Raw genomic sequence first — 18,763 nt, 5'->3', positions numbered from 1 at the left:
CAGTTTGACATTTAACATTGTTAAAGACCTACGTCTTAATCAGATCTCACAAAAAGTAACCCAAAACCCATGGAGTTTTTTTCCCTCTCGCCAGAAGCATTTATTCTCTTTCTATCCCCACAGGTGCCATCTGACCTGATGAGTACTCTGAACATTTTTCCAATTTTAACAGTATTTTGCTTTGGACTTTTCATATTTAGATTTGCTCAGGTGCTTTTACACAAAAAAATTGTACTCAGATAGCATGCTTCTGCAAACAGGTAGCCTCAATGAAGACAGGTTTAAACCCACAATGGTGAGGGCTTAAACATTTCCCACAGATGATATTCTGCTAGATATTCAGTCCACAGCCATGCTCAGCGTGGGTTGCTTGTGCATTTAATATAATTAAGGCTAACCACAAATTTGGATAGCAGATTACATTAATATGCGCAACAAATTAAAGACAACTGTTTACACAAGATAATAAAATGAATTACCAGCAATTCTATAAAGGAATGCATCTCATTCAGATTAATTTTCTTGTGTTTTTCCAGTAAAATATTGAACATTTTTAAGTTAATTTGTTGTGTCTTGTCTTTGTGTGATAACCTTTAAAAACACCTCACCCACAGGAGCAGCCTATTTTGCAGCCGAACAGTAATTCAGAGAGACCTGGCTTTGCCTTTTGCAGCGAAGCAGACAATCATTGGAGGCTTCAACGCAAAAAAAAAAGCAGGCAACAAAGATCTAGTAAAAATCAGCAGATTTTGAAATATTAAATTACATTTGTAGAATTATGAAAGAACAAAGATTCTGTTAATGATAATTTCTTACAGTATCGTTAAGAAAGAGGCCATCACCAAATGTTCCTAATGCAAACAACTCCTTGAAATGCAGGAGATGTTACAACATTGTGCATAATATACAAACACAGGAAAATGAGGGGGAAATTCTCTGCATGAGAATTAAGAAACACCCAATTGATCTGTGCATTTTCTGGTCATGCAAATGTGCCTGGAAACCTTCAAACTCAGACTATCCTCTCAGCATCAACATCTATTTAGACTCTTTCTTACACTTCCATTTACTGAAATGGCTGGAGGGATTCTCTGCTTAACCAATGGAATAATTGTCCATATCCTCCTTTGTCATTCCTAGGTCCTTTGAACATCTTGTTTATTCCAAAAAATTAAAGTGCTGGAGGAACTCAGCTGGTCAGAGAATCTGTGGTGGGAATAGACAGATGACAGCCTGGGACCCTTTTACAAAGTGGACCCGAAACATTGTCTGTCCTTTCCCTCCACAGATGCTGCCTGACCTGCTAAGTTCCTTCAGCACTGTTTCTTGCTCAAGATTCCAGCATCTGCATTTTCTTGTGTCCCCTCTCCTCTATTCCTGTTGCAAAGCCCACTATTTGATTTTTTGTATTTAGTTCAAAACCACATTGGCCATGTCTCTTCAGGCCTCAGGTGTTGTTGCTTGGAACCTATAATCTTGGATCTCATGCTCTTCCCCTTTATAGCTTCAATTTATCTAACAATGTATCTACAAGCCAATTTCAATCTATACAGTTCGGCTTCTAATAACTTGATGTATCTGAATCACCACACTCAAACAGCAGTTGTAGCTCCCAAACCATTTATTCCAAGGTAATACACCTTACAAATTCCTTCTTTAGAACCATATACAGCAGTGAGATGGCACAATAAAAAGAACTGACAGAACACATTTCAATGCATTGCATAATTTATTTTGAAGTAATTTGAAATTAGTAATTCTGTGCCAGCCACTGCATATATTCATTCACAGGGTGAAAAGCAGTTAATCTAACAGTGCAAGTCAAAGGTGGAAGCTTGACCAGAGTCTGGAAAGGTTCTGCAATTCCTTTCATTTAGTGTCACAGGCCGATTAAGATCCATCGGTACGGCAATGACAGTTTCCAAGTCTAATGTCTTGCAGACTGCCGTCAACAAGATAATTGCTAGCAGCCTTTTCTTCTCAAATATCCAGACACAGTCTTGAGTGGAGGGTCAAAATGTGCTGCATGTTCTTTCATAATGTGTACCAATCCATTCTTTAGTAAAGTTCATAAAGTGAACTCTCATTTTCCAGAAGCAACAGTGAAATTTGCAGGATTTTCTGAAATAATACGTGTTACTCGAATACAAAATATTGGTTAACCAAATAACACTTTAAACTAAAATGATCCATCGATAAATACTGACATGTTTAGATACAGAATACTTCAAAATACAGTGACAATAGTGCATTCATTTATAAAGTGTTGAAGGTAAAAGCTAAATCTACAAAGGATCCCCTGATGAAAGGTAATTGACCCGAAATGTTCATTCCAGTCGCCCAGTATCCAAAGGGTAGAAAAAGTGACACCATCTTCTCTGACAAGGAATCACAAACAAGAGCAAAGACTAGGGCATTCAATGGCAAGGTCAAGACGTTTTATTTATTTTTATTTTTTTTAAATTTATTAGAAGTACAGTAAATTACAATAGTACAAGCCAGATATATCTTATTACATTTATTGTACCCCTTCATTTTTTAAGCTTCAAGGAAAGATATAGATAAAGAAAGTAGAAAAAGTAAGAGAAAGAAAGTTGTGTTAGTGTAAAAGAGTGATCAATGAGAAAAAAAAACAGAGACCCATTGGTTAGAGAAAAGAATTAAGAAATAGACCCTAGAAAAGAAAGGGGGAAAAAGGAAAAAAAAAGGAAAAAACACCAAAGCTCTATTATAAAAACCACGCAAAAGGGATATACCAATTTCATATTTTTCCTCCCCCCTTACCAGATCCTGACACCATTTCTTTTTTGAAGTACTGATGCACCTTATTCTTGTAGTAAGTCGATAAATGCAGACCACGTCTTTTGGAAGTGGTCTGATTTGCCTGCAAGGAGGAGTCTCATATCTTCCATGTGTAATGTTTCAAACATATTTGAAATCCACATATTAATGTTGGTATAGGAGCGCTCTTCCAGAATTTAAGTATAAGCTTTTTCCCCATTATTAGCTCATAATTAAAGGTCAAGACGTTTTCAGAAAGGATATGGAAATTTGGAACAAAAAAAAACTGTTAAAGGAACTCAGCAGATCAGGTAACATCTTTGGAGGGAAATGGACAGATGTCGGGTTTTTTTAGAACTCCTCTTCAAGAATAGACAAAATTCTGGAGTAACTCAGCGGGTCAAGCGTGGAAAACGTGGGTGGGTGGCATTTCCGGTTGGTCCTGTCGTCAGACTGCTTCAAGTCTTCAAGATATTTGCAGAAATTTAGAATATGTTTTGCCGAGCATTTGGTGAGACTGGAGCGTGGATTGGACTTGTAAAATGGCACCTAACATGTCACCTCGTGCATGGGGGCTCAATAGACTATTTCTGTACAATTGCTAATCAGGGGTGGTATGGTGATACTCTCCTGGACTGTTTGTAAGAAAATAATTTCACTTTGCACTTTGTGACAATAAAGCACCGTTGAACTAAAACCTTACAATCTCATTAATTTTAGAAATGGATATTAAAAGATACAGAATTAAGATCCAACCCAGCCAACAGAAAGGCTCTCTTCTTCTCAGGCTGACTCCAGTTCTGTGGATTTTGACTTGGTTGATGAGGCCAATATGGGACCCACAGCCTCGCTTGACGGGGCAGGCAAATGGAAAACGTGAAAGGTTGTGCACACCTGCCGATGTTAATGCTAGATTTGTGTGTGGCTTTCTGTGTCCACCTGACACATGCACTTGAGATTCTTGATCTCATTTCTCCATCCTCATTTTAAGTGGTCATGATCCACCATTTCCACAAGTTATGGTTTCCCACAATTTATCTGGGTGGCTTCAAAACCATCTTCAAATAGTTAAGTGTCCACCTGATAATCCCTTACAATGATAAATCTCAGAACAGCTTTTGTATTTCAGGTGTCTGGTATCAAGAGTGCAAAAGACATGGCCTGTCAATCGATGCTGACAAAATGTCATTAGAACCACATTTCTTGAGATGCTGGCCTGGGAGACATTGGTCCACTTATTGGAGGATTTTGCAAAGACCAAATATCCAGTACTTTGAGTTTAAGAAGGAACTGCAGATGCTGGATAATCGAAGGTATACAAAAATGCTGGAGAAACTCAGCAGGTGCAGTAGCATCTATGGAGCGAAGGAGATAGGCAATGTTTCGGGCCAAAACCCTTTGGGTTTCAGCCCAAAACGTTGCCTATCTCCTTCGCTCCATAGATGCTGCTGCACCCGCTGAGTTTCTCCAGCATTTTTGTGTACCATCCAGTACTTTGAGATGCTTCCTTGGCCCCGCTGGTCCACTTCCTCTGCCCTTTCTTTGTCGCACCTGACCATCAAGGCTGAGCAGCTCATAAGGAATAGGAGTAGAATTAGGCCATTCAGCCCATCAAGTCTACTCCGCCATTCAATCATGACAGATCTATCTCTCCCTCCTAACGCCATTCTCCCCACAATCTCTGACACCAGGCGAGGAAAGAGCTGAGGAGACTCCACTGAGGCAAAGCCACGGGTCCTGATGGTGTCAGGCCTAAGGTACTCAAAGCGTGTGCCAGCCAGTTGTGTGGAGTACTCCAGCATATCTTCAACCCGAGGCTGGTCCTGGAGAGGGTTCCTGTGATATGATGTGACCCCTGACTAAACCCAACCTGGACCCCATGCAGTTCGCTTACCAAACAAAGATGGGGGGCTGCTCCATCTTTCCTAAGCTCACCTGGATAAGCCGGTAAGCCCTGTGAGGGTCATGTTTTTTGACTTCCCCAGGGCTTTTAACACCATCTGGCTGGCACTGCTCGGGAGCAAACTGACAAAGATGCAGGTGGTGTCCTGGATCACCAAATACCTTACTGGATGACCACAATATGTCAGGCTATGGAACTGTGTCTCGGATATGGTAGTGAGCAACACAGGGGACAACCTCTCTCCCTTCCTGTTCACCATCTACACCTCGGACTTCAGATATAACTTCCCGCCTCCTGCAGAAGTTTTCAGATGACTCTGCAATTGTGGGTTGCATCAGTGAGGGGAGGGAAGCTGAATAGAGAGGTGTAGTTAATGACTTTGTTGAGTGGTGTGGACTGAATCACCTGCAGCTCAACACCGACAAGACTAAGGAGTTAGTAGCGGACTTTAGGAGAGGAACACCATTGTCTCTATCAATGGTGTGGATGTGCAGTTTACCAGGGAGCACAAATACCTTGGAGTGTACCTAGACAGTAAACTGGACTGGTCCAGGAACGCTGAGGGCCTGTACAAGAAGGGACAGAGCCGCTGCACATTTTGAGAAGGCTCTGCAGTAAGTCTGCAGTAAGAGGCTACAGGTGTTCGACTAATCGATGGTAGCGACTGCCATCACCAGCTGTCGTGTGCTGGGGCAGCAGTGTGAAGGTCGCGGACGCCAATAGGATTAACAAACTCATCAAGAAGGCTGGCTCCGTCCTGGGGGCGGAGTTAGGTTCATGGGAAGTGGTCTTGGAGGGGACGATGCTCTTCAAAATGCGGAGCATCTTGGACAATACTGCTCACCCTCTCCATGACACACTGGTCAATCTGCGGAGTACCTTCAGCAACCGATTACTTCCACCAAAATGCAGTACAGAATGCCACAGGAGATCCTTCTTCTCTGTGGTTATCAAACTGTACAACTCCTCCCCCTTCTGTCATGGGGTAGACTGATTCCCCCCTTCCCCCCCACCCCCCTCCCACCAATTTTTGCACATCCTCAATCCTTCCCACTTGTTACTTTAATTTCATGTTTCATGTATTTTGTGTTTTATTACTGTTGGTAGATCAATTTCCCTCCTGGGATAAATAAAGTTCTATCGTGTCACTACCATATCGTATCGTAGTTCATGTCTCAAAAACCTGCAGGACAGCATTGATCACTCTGGCTTCACAGATAGCAAACTTTGTGCTTGGTATAAAACTATAAATGATGAACAATGGCTCTAGTGGCTGAATGGCCATTACCTATTCATTTGTTGCAAAGCTTCAGAAATTGTTGAACATAAGTTAGGTATTAAACTAAGGATCAGTCTGCCCATGCAGGTAGACATATGCATTTATTATCCACTGCCTCAAACGGAGGTAATTGAGAGCCAACCACATAGGTAGTACAGAAGTAGCATGATGAATAGATCAGGTAAGGGAGATTTCTTTCCTTGAAGAATATTAGTGAACCAGCAGAGTTTATGACACCTGCTTTTGGTTCTAAATTGTAGATTTGTTTGAAGTTAAATTTTAAAGCCGCCACAGTGGGATTTGAACCCATGTTTGGAATCATTGTTCCAGAAGTCTTGCTGTTTACAGTAACTTCACGGCTACATTATTGCACTTTGTGTAAACTGGTTTATTCTCTGTACCATACTAACAAAGGTAATTGTAGATCATTGACCCTTGGGTAATAGGTGCCCCGTATATAAAATATATATATATTTTTCCCCCTATAGCATCACTCAAAACCTCAGGCACATTGCAGTGTTTCAAGGCTGATGTCATTGTTGTAACACAGAAATAAAATATCAACGCATGCATGTTATGATCCTACAAACAGCACAATTCAGACAGATGACATCCTGGAACATAACTGAATCAACCCACCGCCTGCTCCCACTGACCACAAGACAGTCAGTGGAGCACAACACTAATATCCACATGGAACAAGCTTCCCACTAGCCACATATGGGGAAGCCGTATTTCCCAAATCGAGGCAATCAAATCAATCCACCGCAATTATCTGGCTGGATGAAGGTGAAAACCTTTGCTCAGTCCACTCCAATCATCCCAAGGTACAGGAGATCTGCAGAAACCTTATTGTACACACATTCCTGGGAGTACCAGAGTGAGAAAAGTAAAAGTAATGGAAGGTGCCATATTGTGACTCTTCTCTCGTCTGACCTGGCATTTTAAACCTGTTATTCTACCTTACTCATTGCCCCCATTTAACCTACTTGAGCTGGATTACACACAATTCCAATCAAGCAAATTCTATTCCCAAAATTGTCCCAATTAATACTTTACCTATTTTATGGTCACATACCAAGGCTCACTCCCTACATCCTGTCACATTGTAGCTATAAAAGCTGGTCTCAGGTTGTTATAAACTCATCTGGTTCAATAATAATTAAATCCACAGTCCTTTTTTAAGTATGCATCTCCTATGCATTCTCACACATTGCCCATTCCTTACCTTAGCCTTCACTTTAAAACAAATTATATTTGACACGACAGAGGAAAGGGGTAGGATAGTACAGATGGAGGCAGGCTGGGGTGCAGCGAGGAGACTGGGGAGGAGGACCATGTGAGCACATCGGGGTGTGGTAGGATGAGGGGACAGTGGGATGGAGGTGGGTGGGATATGGGGACAGCTGGGTGGGATATGGGGACTTTGAGTTGGGGTGGAATGTGGGGGAGGGTTGGGGTGGCGTAGGGGCAGGGTAAGTGGGATGTGGGGATAGTGGGAATTGAGTGGGACTGTGGGGTGGGTGTGGGATGTGGGGTGGTTGTGGGTGGGATATGCGGACATAGGGGCAATTTAGGTGGGATGGGGGCATCGTGGGATGGGATGTGGGGACAGTGAGATGGGGGCACCGTGGGATGGGATGTGGGGACAATGGGGTGGGGGTGGGATGTGGGGACAGAGGGGTGGTTGTGGGTGGGATTATGCGGACATAGGGGCAATGTAGGTGGGATGGGGGCACCGTGGGATGGGATGTGGGGACAGTGAGATGGGGGTGGGTGGATGTGGGGACAGATGGGCGGGGAAGGTGGCATGTAAGATGAAGGGACGCTGAGTTGGGGACACAGTAGGTGGGGTGTGGGCACGGTGGGATGGGTGGTACTAGCCCCTCCACTGGGGCCTGGAGGATCCAGCCCGCACATGCACTGCGCTTCCTTACCTTCCCCTTCAGGTCCAGCACATAAACGGCTGAGGCCGACATCTTCCCGCCGGCTGTCCAGCGCCCGGCCGCACCTCACGATCTGCGCCTCCCGGACAAGCGCTCACCGGAGAAACGGAAGGAAACCAGAACTCGCTCCAGCTACCCGGGCCGCAGCGTCACCATAACAGTACCGTCACTTCCGCAAACCGAGCAACAAGGCGCGTTGTGGTTGGCCAGGGCCGGCGAGGCACCATTCGCCCCCATCACGTGGCAGATGTGGATGCATCCTGTGGGCAGAGGAATGGACTTAACGTGAGCTTTCTTCACGACTGGACAGCTCGCATGATGAGCAAGTCACGCTGTAGTGAAAGAGGGCAGAGGTAGATCAAATAAAACTAGCAAATGTGATAGAGGAGTGAACCAAATCTGTTTCAGTACTTGTCTCATCCCCATATTCACAGAGTGCGCCTGTAATATGCAGGAAGATTGTTCCCGAAGTTGGGGAGGTCCAGGACAAGGGGTCGCAGTTTAAGGATAAAGGGGAAATCCTTTAGGACCGATATGAGAAAAACATTTTTCAGACAGAGAGTGGTGAATCTCTGGAACTCTCTGCCACAGAAGGTAGTTGAGGCCAGTTCATTGGCTATATTTAAGAGGGAGTTAAAGGGATTAGGGGGTATGGAGATAAGGCAGGTACAGGATACTGAGTTGGATGATCAGCCATGATCATATTGAATGGCGGTGCAGGCTCGAAGGGCCGAATGGCCTACTCCTGCACCTATTTTCTATGTAACTGACCTAGCATCACATTCACATGGGTAAATTTACCTCCCCAAATACACAGGCAAGACACGTAGCTTTCTCTAGTTCACCACAAGGTGCATCGTGTATCTGGCTCTGTCCGCCGTCCACATGGTGCACATGCCCATGCACAGAGTGCACTTGTATCTGTCCAAGTCCCACATCCACAGGGACTACCGCATATCCACAGGGTAGATATGTAATTCGTCCTGCTCTTCCTCCACAGGGTGCACCGTGTATCTGACTCAGTCCCTCATCCACATGGTGCATCTGTGCCTGGCTCAGTGATACATGCACAGTGTATATGTCCAAGTCCCACATCCACAACATACACCCTTTAGCTGTCCCATATCCACAGGAGCTGAGGAGTAGGTGAAAACATGGCAAATGCAATTTATTGTGGGAAAATGTAAAATTGTCCACTTTGGGGCACAATAGAAAAGCAGATAACTTTTTAAATGGTGATTTGTATAATGTTCAAAGGGACCTAAATGTTCTTGTACACAATTCACTTAAGGCCAAGCTGCAGGTGCAGTATATGATTTGGCAGGCAAATCTTACGTTGGCCTTCATCATGATTTGAATAAAGATGTCTTAATGAGGCCTTGGTGAGATTGCATCTGGTGCATGCAATTTTGGTTTCCTAACCTAATAAATACTTGCCATAGAAGTTTAGAAGAATGAAAAATAATCTCACTGAAACCTATGAAATAAAGAGTTTAGCAAGCTGAATGTAGGGATGACATTTCCAAGTCTCAAACTATAGGTCGTAATTCATGATAGTTCAAGGGTAGTTCATTTAGAATTAGGATGAGGAAACATTTCTTCTCAGAGGGCAGTGATCCTTTGGAAACTTGCACTTTCCTTTTTGACATCCAATGCTAGTTCGTCTAATTTCTCAATCTGTCTTGCCATTCTCTTGAATTTAAATGTTCTAGTGACAGTATTCACTTGAAATTGGGTCACAGTCTTCATGTGTATTTGAAGCAGCCATTTACTCACAGAGAACCCCTACAAACTAATGAGATGATCCAGTTTGTGAAGTTGATTAAGAAATAAGCATTTGCTGTCTTGCCAGACAATATCATCTCCAATTGTGTAGTGTAAGATCAGACGGTCCAGATTTTTGTGTTTAAGTCTCTGGACTGTTACCATCAAACCACAATTTTCTGTCAGGGGTGCTACGAACCTCTGGCTGAAAGCCAATGCTATTCTGCTCACGCCGATTGTGGTGTAGTCGCACTTTTGGGGTGGCATGGTGGCAGAGCAGTAGAGTTGCTTCCTTACACGCTTACTGTGCCAGAAACCCGGGTTTGATCCCAACTACGGGTGCGATCCCAACTACGAGTGCTGTCTGTATGGAGTTTGTATGCTCTACCCATGACCGCATGGGTTTTCTCCAAGATCTTCGGTTTCCTCTCACACCCCAAAGTCTGTAGGTTAATTTTCTTGGTATAAATATAAATTGTCTCTAGTGTGTGTAGGATAGTGTTAATGTGCAGGGATCGCTGGTTGGTGTGGACTTGGTGGGCCGAAGGACCAGTTTCCACGCTGTGTCTCTAAACTAAAAATACTTAAATTAAGAGTAATGAAGATGCAATTAAAAGAAAGACATGCAGCCTGGTTGGGGTGAAGGTGCCTTTAAGAAATAATACTTGACCATTCTTCAGTGACATGTGTTGGGATCATTTTGAAAAAGTTTTATTGTTGTTGAGGCACATAAAGCAGAAGGCCTAAAGATTACCCGAGGTAACTAGGAATGAGAGAGCAGCTAAATCATGGAGCCCGAAAATTGCTCTTCAAAGTCCTGTCTGATGACCACAATAGAACTGTCCACCAAATTGAATCACAGAACAAGGAAAAAGCAAATGACACATTGAGAATAAGAGGCTTTTGTAATTATAGGGCTCGAGACATCCCCATACACTTCAGTCAATGAACATGGAGCAGCACAGCAGAGATATATGACTTTTGACCCTTCATTGCCTGTACACGATCCATATTCCTTCATTGCCTGCACGTTAATGTGCCTCCCTAAATACCTTTTAAATTAGTACAGTTAGGTGCAATCACTCTTCATACAGTCACAAAGAGGCAAATATCCCACAGACAGGATACTCAGATTCACAACCTTCTTAACTCTTCCATGTTCACAGATTTACATCCCCAGTGACACAGTTGCCCAACATCACATAATCAGACCCAACTCCCAACAGCTTATTTCACAGTTCCTTTTAAAAAACCTATTGTGCAATTCTGGCACTTCCTTTCTAGATATGCCACTCATTCTTCCAATAAGCTTGCATGGTCATAATTAAAATAAAACCTATTTCAAAACGTTTGGTTTTTCAGCTATAAAGAGTAGAAACTGTTATGACTAAGCCTCTCATTAATGCGAAATACTGCAGGCAGACTAACAACTAACTTCAAGTTATAACACTGATACACATGGACAAAAATCTAAAATTGCAAATCTTAACGATAAGAAGTAATACCTGGCATAAAATAACATACAGTGCAAGTAGCTCACTCTTAAGGTCACATGTTAAGCTATCATTTTGCACATTCACATTACAAAGTTGATTGATGCAAGTTATTTAATGGGAGTTATTTATTGTTTCTCTGGCGTCAAGAACATATAATTTCAAGGACAGCATGGGAAATCATATTTACAAAGCAGCACTACGTCATTAGATAGATGCAGGTCTCTTCCCATCACGCACGTTAGCTGAGAAACAGTGAAAAACTACTTTATTTACTACAGATGCAAAGAATGGTGAAAATAATAAAATGATGTCCAAAAGCTGCATCTCAAATCATTTCGTCCAGCTGACTTTGGGAATATCGTAATGTTCCGTAAGGGTATCCAGGTGTCTGTTAAACTCCTGCAAGAGAGACAAAGTTACAAGTCAGCATTTTAACCAATGGAAATTTCTTAGTTCCCAATGAATCAAGCTCTGAAGCCGGCAGTGGAGGGATGTGGCATGTATATTTGGGCAAAGTGAAAAGGGCAAAGGGAATGCTGCAGGCATTCTATACTGTTGGGACTGGCATTTTTTCCCTCCCACCCCATGTTAAATTTATTGCACGTAGGCCATAAACCGTACACCGTACACCGTACAGCCATTCAGCTTGGCTAGTGCAGGTACAGTTTACCACACTATTTGCTACAGGCATGGCAATGATTTAATATGACCCCAGCCCCCTCAACTAGCCTGGTCTTGATCCGACGTTGACATTACTTGTGTGCAGTCAGGCTTCAACTCGTGGTCTGGGGTCTCCAGTGGCCATGAACTAAGTTGAGGCATAAAGCCACAAACAGAAACAATATGGGCATCAGATCAAGACCAGACTCATTGGGAGCATGGGAGACATTAAATCATAATGTTTAAATTATAGTTTTAGGCTGCAGATTTGGAGCAATTCTGAAATTCATCTAGCCATTTTGTACCAATGCCCAGCATCCACAGGGTCATCAGTCATGGAGTTGATCCACAACCACATCCGCGCTTCATCCAAAACAAGAGTTTCACTCCTCACTACTAAAACTGTATTCAAGGTTGATTGGGTTCAGATCTGGAACACTACAGATCTTGCAGTGTTTCACGGATCACTGTGACCTAGGTTACCAGCAACAACACTAGTGAGAACAGTGGCTTAACATAATGCACAGACGTCATCTAAGTTATTACACTGCTAACGCTGCCAATAATTTGCTTTGTCGTCATAAATGCAGGCTTTAAACAATCACTGGACATTAACAAACACTTCAAAATTTTAAAGGTACAAATTCTATTTTGTTAATGAACAGAACATTTTCAAAACCCTCTCCTTTAAAAGAGCCATTTTAGACAAACTGACGTCTACCAGTCTTAATACAGGCTGGTATTATCATGCAAATTTGATCTAATTTAGCCTTCAACCTTGAGATCCCCTGCAAATCACATGCCATCTCAATTTGGAACTCAATCACCATTCCTTCCAAAGATCCTATAGGATCTTTGATTCCTTCATTGTTGCAGGTTCATTTCCTAGAATAGCCTTCACTGAAACACTGCAGGAGTATCTTCCCCACACAGGCCGAAGCATTTCAAGCTGGCAGATCAACCCAATCTCCCTCAAAAGGACTTTAAGAGCAACCTTTGAACCTTACACATGCTGGCCATGATTTTGATAAATGCCAAACAGCACTTTGGTTCAAAATGTCATTGAACAACCACACTTTATTCACAATTTTTTTCTCATAATAGAATTTGTTTAGAAAGAGGTTGAATACAAAATTAAGTAAACTGCATTACTTTTCTAATGCATACTACTTGGATCTTCAGAATACTATTTCCTTCCGTATTCATTAGCTATTTAATTTCATATTTACTGTGCCTTTAAAATAAGTTGGAAGCTTTGCTCCTCATTCCTTCATAGTACTTTGCACTGAATATATATTTACTTGGTTTTAATGTTAACAATATTTCTTTATTTATCCAAGTTGTTCCATTGCTCTCCACTTTTGTAAGCAGAATATAACCCTCCTGAATATATATATACTCTACAGCTATTCTTCCATCTAAATAATTAAGGAATTAATTCTCTACTGTTCCATTCTTTCCATCCTCAAATTTTCATTGGCCTATCTATTGTTTGACATTGGTCACTGTTTTACTTATGTAAAACTTTAAAAAAAACTTTTACTTAAAAAAAAATGTTACTTTAAAAAAAAAAATCAAATTCTTAATTTGAAGTGGCAAAAGAATAATTGCATTCTAGTTATTGAAATTGCATTCTTACTTCAACGCTCTGTTTGTGTGTTTTCGATGCCTTCTTCAAGATCCTTTCGATTTGCTGCAAAAAGCGAAAGGAGAGTTTAAAAAGCAGGAAGAAAGTTTAAAGAAGCGGGCCACAGAGTCTACGAAATTAAGTGTGGTGGTGGTGGTGGTTGGGGGGTTGAGGGGGCGGAGGGGGGGGGGGGGGTGAGAATACATATAACCAAAAATCCTCATACAGAAAACACCACTGCAAAGGAACAAGGACAAGGTGAGGAAGGAGGGGGTGGGTGACAGAAGGGGAATGTTGATGGCTGGGTGTGTGGAGCCATGTATAAATGTCCTGTGGAGCTCTTTCATACAGACAGAAGACAGCAAAAAGATATTGATAATATTAGCATTTACACATCTCCACTTTTGCCATTTATCTTACCTTCTCTGCATTAAAGCATTTATGTATGCAAGTGCGCCTTTCGTGTTCCTTTTTAAACAGTCCTCAATAATTTTGACTTTCTGTAACCAGGTGTCTGTACCGTAACACCAGAAAACAGGAGCAAGAGGAGGCTGCTGACCCCTTCAAACCTGTTCTACCATTCAGTTTGATGCCACAAACATTAGACCTGACTTCCTCCTCCGTACCATATCAAGTCTTAGGTCTGATACTGAAAACTAACCAAACTATTTCCCCTCCATAACACATGGTCTAACCTCAGGGGCAGCTTGTGCCTGGGGTTCTGTACCAACTCTTCAAGAAGATTCACCTGTTTTTATTTCAGAATGCATCTGCTTGCGAATTGTTTTTACTGCATTCCATTTTTTCATTCTGACAGTCATAGTTCAGAGCATGGAAACAAGCCCTATGGCATATCAAATGTACGCCAACAAGCAAGCATTAATTTACATTAATCTTATCAACTCCTCCCCCCCCCCCCCCCCCCCCCCCATTCTACCAGGCATCCAAACACTTGGAGCAATTATAGCAGCCCATAAACCTCCCAGCACCCGAGGAAAACTCACACAATGACAAAAAAAGTATACAAACTTCATCTGAGAGGACAGGATTGAACCCAGTTGCTAGAACTATGAGGAGATCTATTAGTTGAGCAACTGTTGCTCTTTCTAAGACACACATTATCCATTATGTGCAGTTCATGAAGCATTGATTTTTGTGTCTTTTAACTACTTCAGCAGACAAGCTTCACACAATGACCATTTTCATGTCATCCTATTTTACTCACATCATTCCTCCCCATTGTGTCATTTCTCTCATCCACTGCATTCAGTCCACAATCACACCACTTCCAACTCTGACACAGAGGACAAAGACAAAAAGGCTAACTTTAAAATAAATTCACTCTAATTGGGTACTGACTGACTGTAGATCTGCATTACTCATAGCTTTTCTCTTTTATCCAAGAGATGCACAACTCACCCGCTTCTCCTGCATTTTGTCAAATGCCTTCTGCGCTGGAGTTCTTTTGTCTACAATTGTTCGTTTGTTTTCTTCCGCATCGTCATACTGCTGCTGGTTTGATGTAATCTGTTGCAGCATTTTCTTGATTTCTTTATTCTTTTTCTTCCTATTTTTTGAAAATCAAGCACAAAATACCTTACTTTTAGTATTTGTTTTGGAATCTTGACAGTAAAGTAAAGTTACGTGCCTTGCAGTCATAACATAGAATAAAATAACAAAACACACAATAAACACAGATTTAACATCCACCGCAGTGAGTCCACCAGGTCCTCCTCACTGTGATGGAAGGCAAAAGTCTTAAAGTCCTTGTCTCTTCCCTCCTGGTTCTCCCTCTGCGTTGAGGCGATCCAGGCTTTCGATGTTGCGACCCCGCCGGGTGATGGTAAGTCCCGCGGCTGAATCCGAGCTCCGCGAATGAGCCGGTTCAAACTCGGCGGCCGGGGCCTTGAAAGCAAAGTCCCTGCTGAGGTCCTGGAACACAAAGATTAAGACAGTCAGGAACCAACTCTAACTAAAAGGTAAGATCTAAAGTCTGAATTTATGAAAATCTATCTGTATGGAGTTTAATTAATTTAATTGCACCCTTATATAATGTGAATAACTGCCGTTTCAGACCCCGACAGCGGGGAAAAAACGGAGGATATCTGACCATTTCTCACTGCAATGGAAGCCTATAAATAGCGATCGATATCCCTCCGTTTTTCTCCCGTTATCGGGGTCTGAAAACGACCGCTATAGACGGCACTATGTACAGCCTCCCCCCCCCCCGCCCTGCCCGCCCGCGGAGATGCTCCGCGTTCGCGAATCAGCCGCTTTTTAATTGAGACAGCGGCTTCACTTTACCGCGAGTACCTATGTCCCGCGATCGGAGCACTTTTTCCCGGTAAGTTTTCGCAGGCAGCTCCGAGATTAGCTGTTAAAGACTTATTACTCGGGTAATTGACTGCGTTATTGAAACATATAGTTTAGGCCCTCAACTTCATGAATGAATGAAGTAAGTGAATGAATGAAGTGAATGAATGAATTTATTCACATTATATAAGGGTGCAATTAAATTAATTAAACTCCATACAGATAGATTTTCATAAATTCAGACTTTAGATCTTACCTTTTAGTTAGAGTTGGTTCCTGACTGTCTTAATCTTTGTGTTCCAGGACCTCAGCAGGGACTTTGCTTTCAAGGCTTTCTTCCACTTCCTCAACTTAGCAGCACTTTCTTCAGCCTTTTTAATGCTTTTCCCACTAAATACAATTACCTGCTGCAAGTTTCCACGACATTTATTCCACTGAACAAATCGGAATCTCCAGTAAAACAGGCATCTGTGAAGCCCCCTCAGCCATTTTGTGTGCTAGCCTGAAACAAAGCGTGTGATTGGCCAACTGGCAGACAACTCAATGTTAAATGTGCTTTGATTGGACTAAAAATTACCCGAAATTTTTCCGGTTTTTCTCTAATTTAATAAAATAATGTGCAAGTCTTCTTCATATCGAGTTTCAGGGGTGATTTATATAATTTTTTTTACACAATATGTGAAAATTTCATGTAGTTTGGTAACTTGGGTCACGAAATCCTATTTCTAAACACATTTTTGATGCTCGGCCCACAGCCTACATGAGCTTCGAGGGGGACAACATCTGGTGTTGGGCTCACCACTGGAATAATAGAATTGCATGTAATTATTGGCTTAGCATTAAATCTATCAGAAATGTATCACTACAGTTCAGGTACATTCCCTCTTAAGTATCAATCATTGCTGAGCAAAGCCTTTCAGAAACAAAGTTATGTTACATTTATTATTTTTCTTAAAAGTTTAATTATAGTTGGAGATATGCAATAAAATGTTATATTTTAATACTGTGCTCTTCTTCTTCTTCATGATCCTTTTAGCTCTCTCTGATATTTCTCCATCTTTAATATCAGAAAGTAGAAACAAGGAACTGCAGCTGCTGGTTTACACCGTAGACACAAAGTGCCGGAGTAAATCAGCTGGTCAGGCAGTATCTCTGGAGAAGATGGATAGGTGACGTTCCAGGTTGGGATCCTTCTTCAGGCTGAAAGCTGGGAGAGAAGAGAGGCAGGACAAAGCGCGGCAGGTAATAGGTGGACACAGGCGAGGGAGAGTTTGATAGGTAGGTGGCTGGAGAGTAGCAGAAATCACAAAGTGAGAGAAGTAATTGTTTCTACATTTTGACTGCTCACTGCGAAATATCAAAGTATGTCTACTTTGAAGATGTGTGTAGGAAGGAACTGCAGATGCCAGTTTACACTGAAGATAGACACAAAATGCTGGAGTAACTCTGCAGGAAAGGCAACATCTCTGGATAGAAGGAATGGGTGATGTTTCATGTTGAGACCCTTCTTCAAACAGTCAGGGGAGAGGGAGTTAGAGATATGGAAGGGCAAGGTGTGAAAACGAGACATCAAAGGGGACAAAGTATGGAGAATTAAGAATAGATCATTGTTAGCTAGGGGGAGGTGACAACCAAGCATACAAAGATAAATGGAATCAGGAAGTCAGACTGGTCAGAGGGGGAGAACTTGGATGGGGAGGGATGGAGGGAAGCAAGGGTTACTTGAAGTTAGAGAAGTCGATATTCATATCACTGAGTTGTAAACTGCCCAAGCGAAATATGAGGCGCTGATCCTCCAATTTGCGTTGGGCCTCACTCTGACAATGGAGGATGCCTAGGACAGAAAGGTAAGTATGGGAGGGGGAGTTAAAGTGTTTAGCAACTGGGAGATCAGGTAGGTTAAGGCAGACTGAGCGGAGGTGTTCAGCAAAACGATCGCCGAGCCTGCGCTTGGAGCAGCAGAAACAGTAGGTGTGGTTGGAGGTGCAGGTGAACCTCTACATCACCTGAAAGGGATGTCGGGGTGCTCAGACGGAATCGAGGTAGGAGGTATAAGGTTTAAGTGTTGCATATCCTGCGGTTGCAGGGGGATGTACCTGAGAAGGGAGAAGGGGGGGGAGGAATGCGTTGGTGGGAAGGAACGAGTTAACTCCAGGGAGTTGCGACCAAAGATGTTATAGCGGATAAGATCTTTGGTTGCGACGGTCCGCACATCAGGGGCTAAGCAGCTGCGGCCTTCCAGGCAAACAGCCGTCCTGTTGCCGCTCCCACACCCTGCCGAACCCCGTGGTTAGGCCATTCCCCTGCCACTGGGCCCAGTAGAAGAGCCAGGTTGCTTCTTACTTCTTGACACCGAGATCAGCGACGCCTTTGAGCCGGAGACTTCCGCGCTCCACCGCCTCGTAGTCGGCCATCTTCGCCCGCGCACAGACTGCTGGACCCGCGGACCAGGCCCCGCCCACCTCAAACATGGCCCCGCCCACCTCAAACATGGCCCCGCCCACACGCCCTTATATCTTTCCACAGATGCTGCCTGCGCTACTGAGCTCCTGCTACAGATTGTTTTTAAGCTTCTGATTCCAGCCTCTGCAGTCTTTTTTGACCATATTACTCTGATAACAGTTTATTCCCATGGCTACCCCGGTTTTACCCTCTACTCCGCCATCCATGCAACTTATCAAACACCTTTTGTCTCCTTCCCAGTTCTGAGAAACGTCTTCCACCTGCAATGTTAACTTTGTTTGTCTTTCAGAGAAACAGGTGCAGGAGGAGGCCATTCGGCCCTTTGGGCCAGCACCACATTCCTAAGATGTGGCCTGACCTGCTGAGTACTTCCTGCATGATCTGTTCTTATTTCAAATATCCAGCACCCGAAGTTTATTTTGGTTAGCATGCAACATAAGCTTTTCACTGACCTTGGTACACGTGACAATTAATTAAACTGAAACTTTGTTATTACCTTTGCTCAGCAGTCTCTAGCTGCCTCATTGTATT

The 18,763-nt window shown here is 42.8% G+C and overlaps 2 protein-coding genes across 2 annotated transcripts in view; both read right to left on the bottom strand.

Annotated features, from left to right (window-relative positions):
- ap1m1 (adaptor related protein complex 1 subunit mu 1) overlaps positions 1 to 8,088 on the bottom strand; it is an 82,122-nt gene extending 74,034 nt beyond the window's left edge. The window contains exon 1 of the mRNA XM_033046713.1: positions 7,901 to 8,088. Within this exon, the coding sequence (XP_032902604.1) occupies positions 7,901 to 7,942 (42 nt within the window). The 5' untranslated portion in view covers positions 7,943 to 8,088. The remainder of the gene's footprint in view (positions 1 to 7,900) is intronic.
- Positions 8,089 to 11,266: 3,178 nt separating this feature from the next.
- Positions 11,267 to 18,241, bottom strand: fam32a (family with sequence similarity 32 member A). Its single transcript, XM_033046715.1, has 4 exons — positions 18,113 to 18,241; positions 14,876 to 15,023; positions 13,469 to 13,522; positions 11,267 to 11,568 (listed from the first exon to the last, which is right to left on the bottom strand). The coding sequence occupies exons 1-4, from the start codon at positions 18,238 to 18,240 to the stop codon at positions 11,500 to 11,502; spliced, it is 399 nt and encodes a 132-aa protein (XP_032902606.1). The 5' UTR covers position 18,241; the 3' UTR covers positions 11,267 to 11,499.
- Positions 18,242 to 18,763: the final 522 nt, after the last annotated feature.

Source organism: Amblyraja radiata, chromosome 29 (genome assembly GCF_010909765.2).
Source record: "Amblyraja radiata isolate CabotCenter1 chromosome 29, sAmbRad1.1.pri, whole genome shotgun sequence".
Lineage (NCBI taxonomy): Eukaryota > Metazoa > Chordata > Chondrichthyes > Rajiformes > Rajidae > Amblyraja > Amblyraja radiata.
Note: the sequence above shows the minus strand (reverse complement) of the source record. Positions and strands in the feature narration are given on the sequence as shown.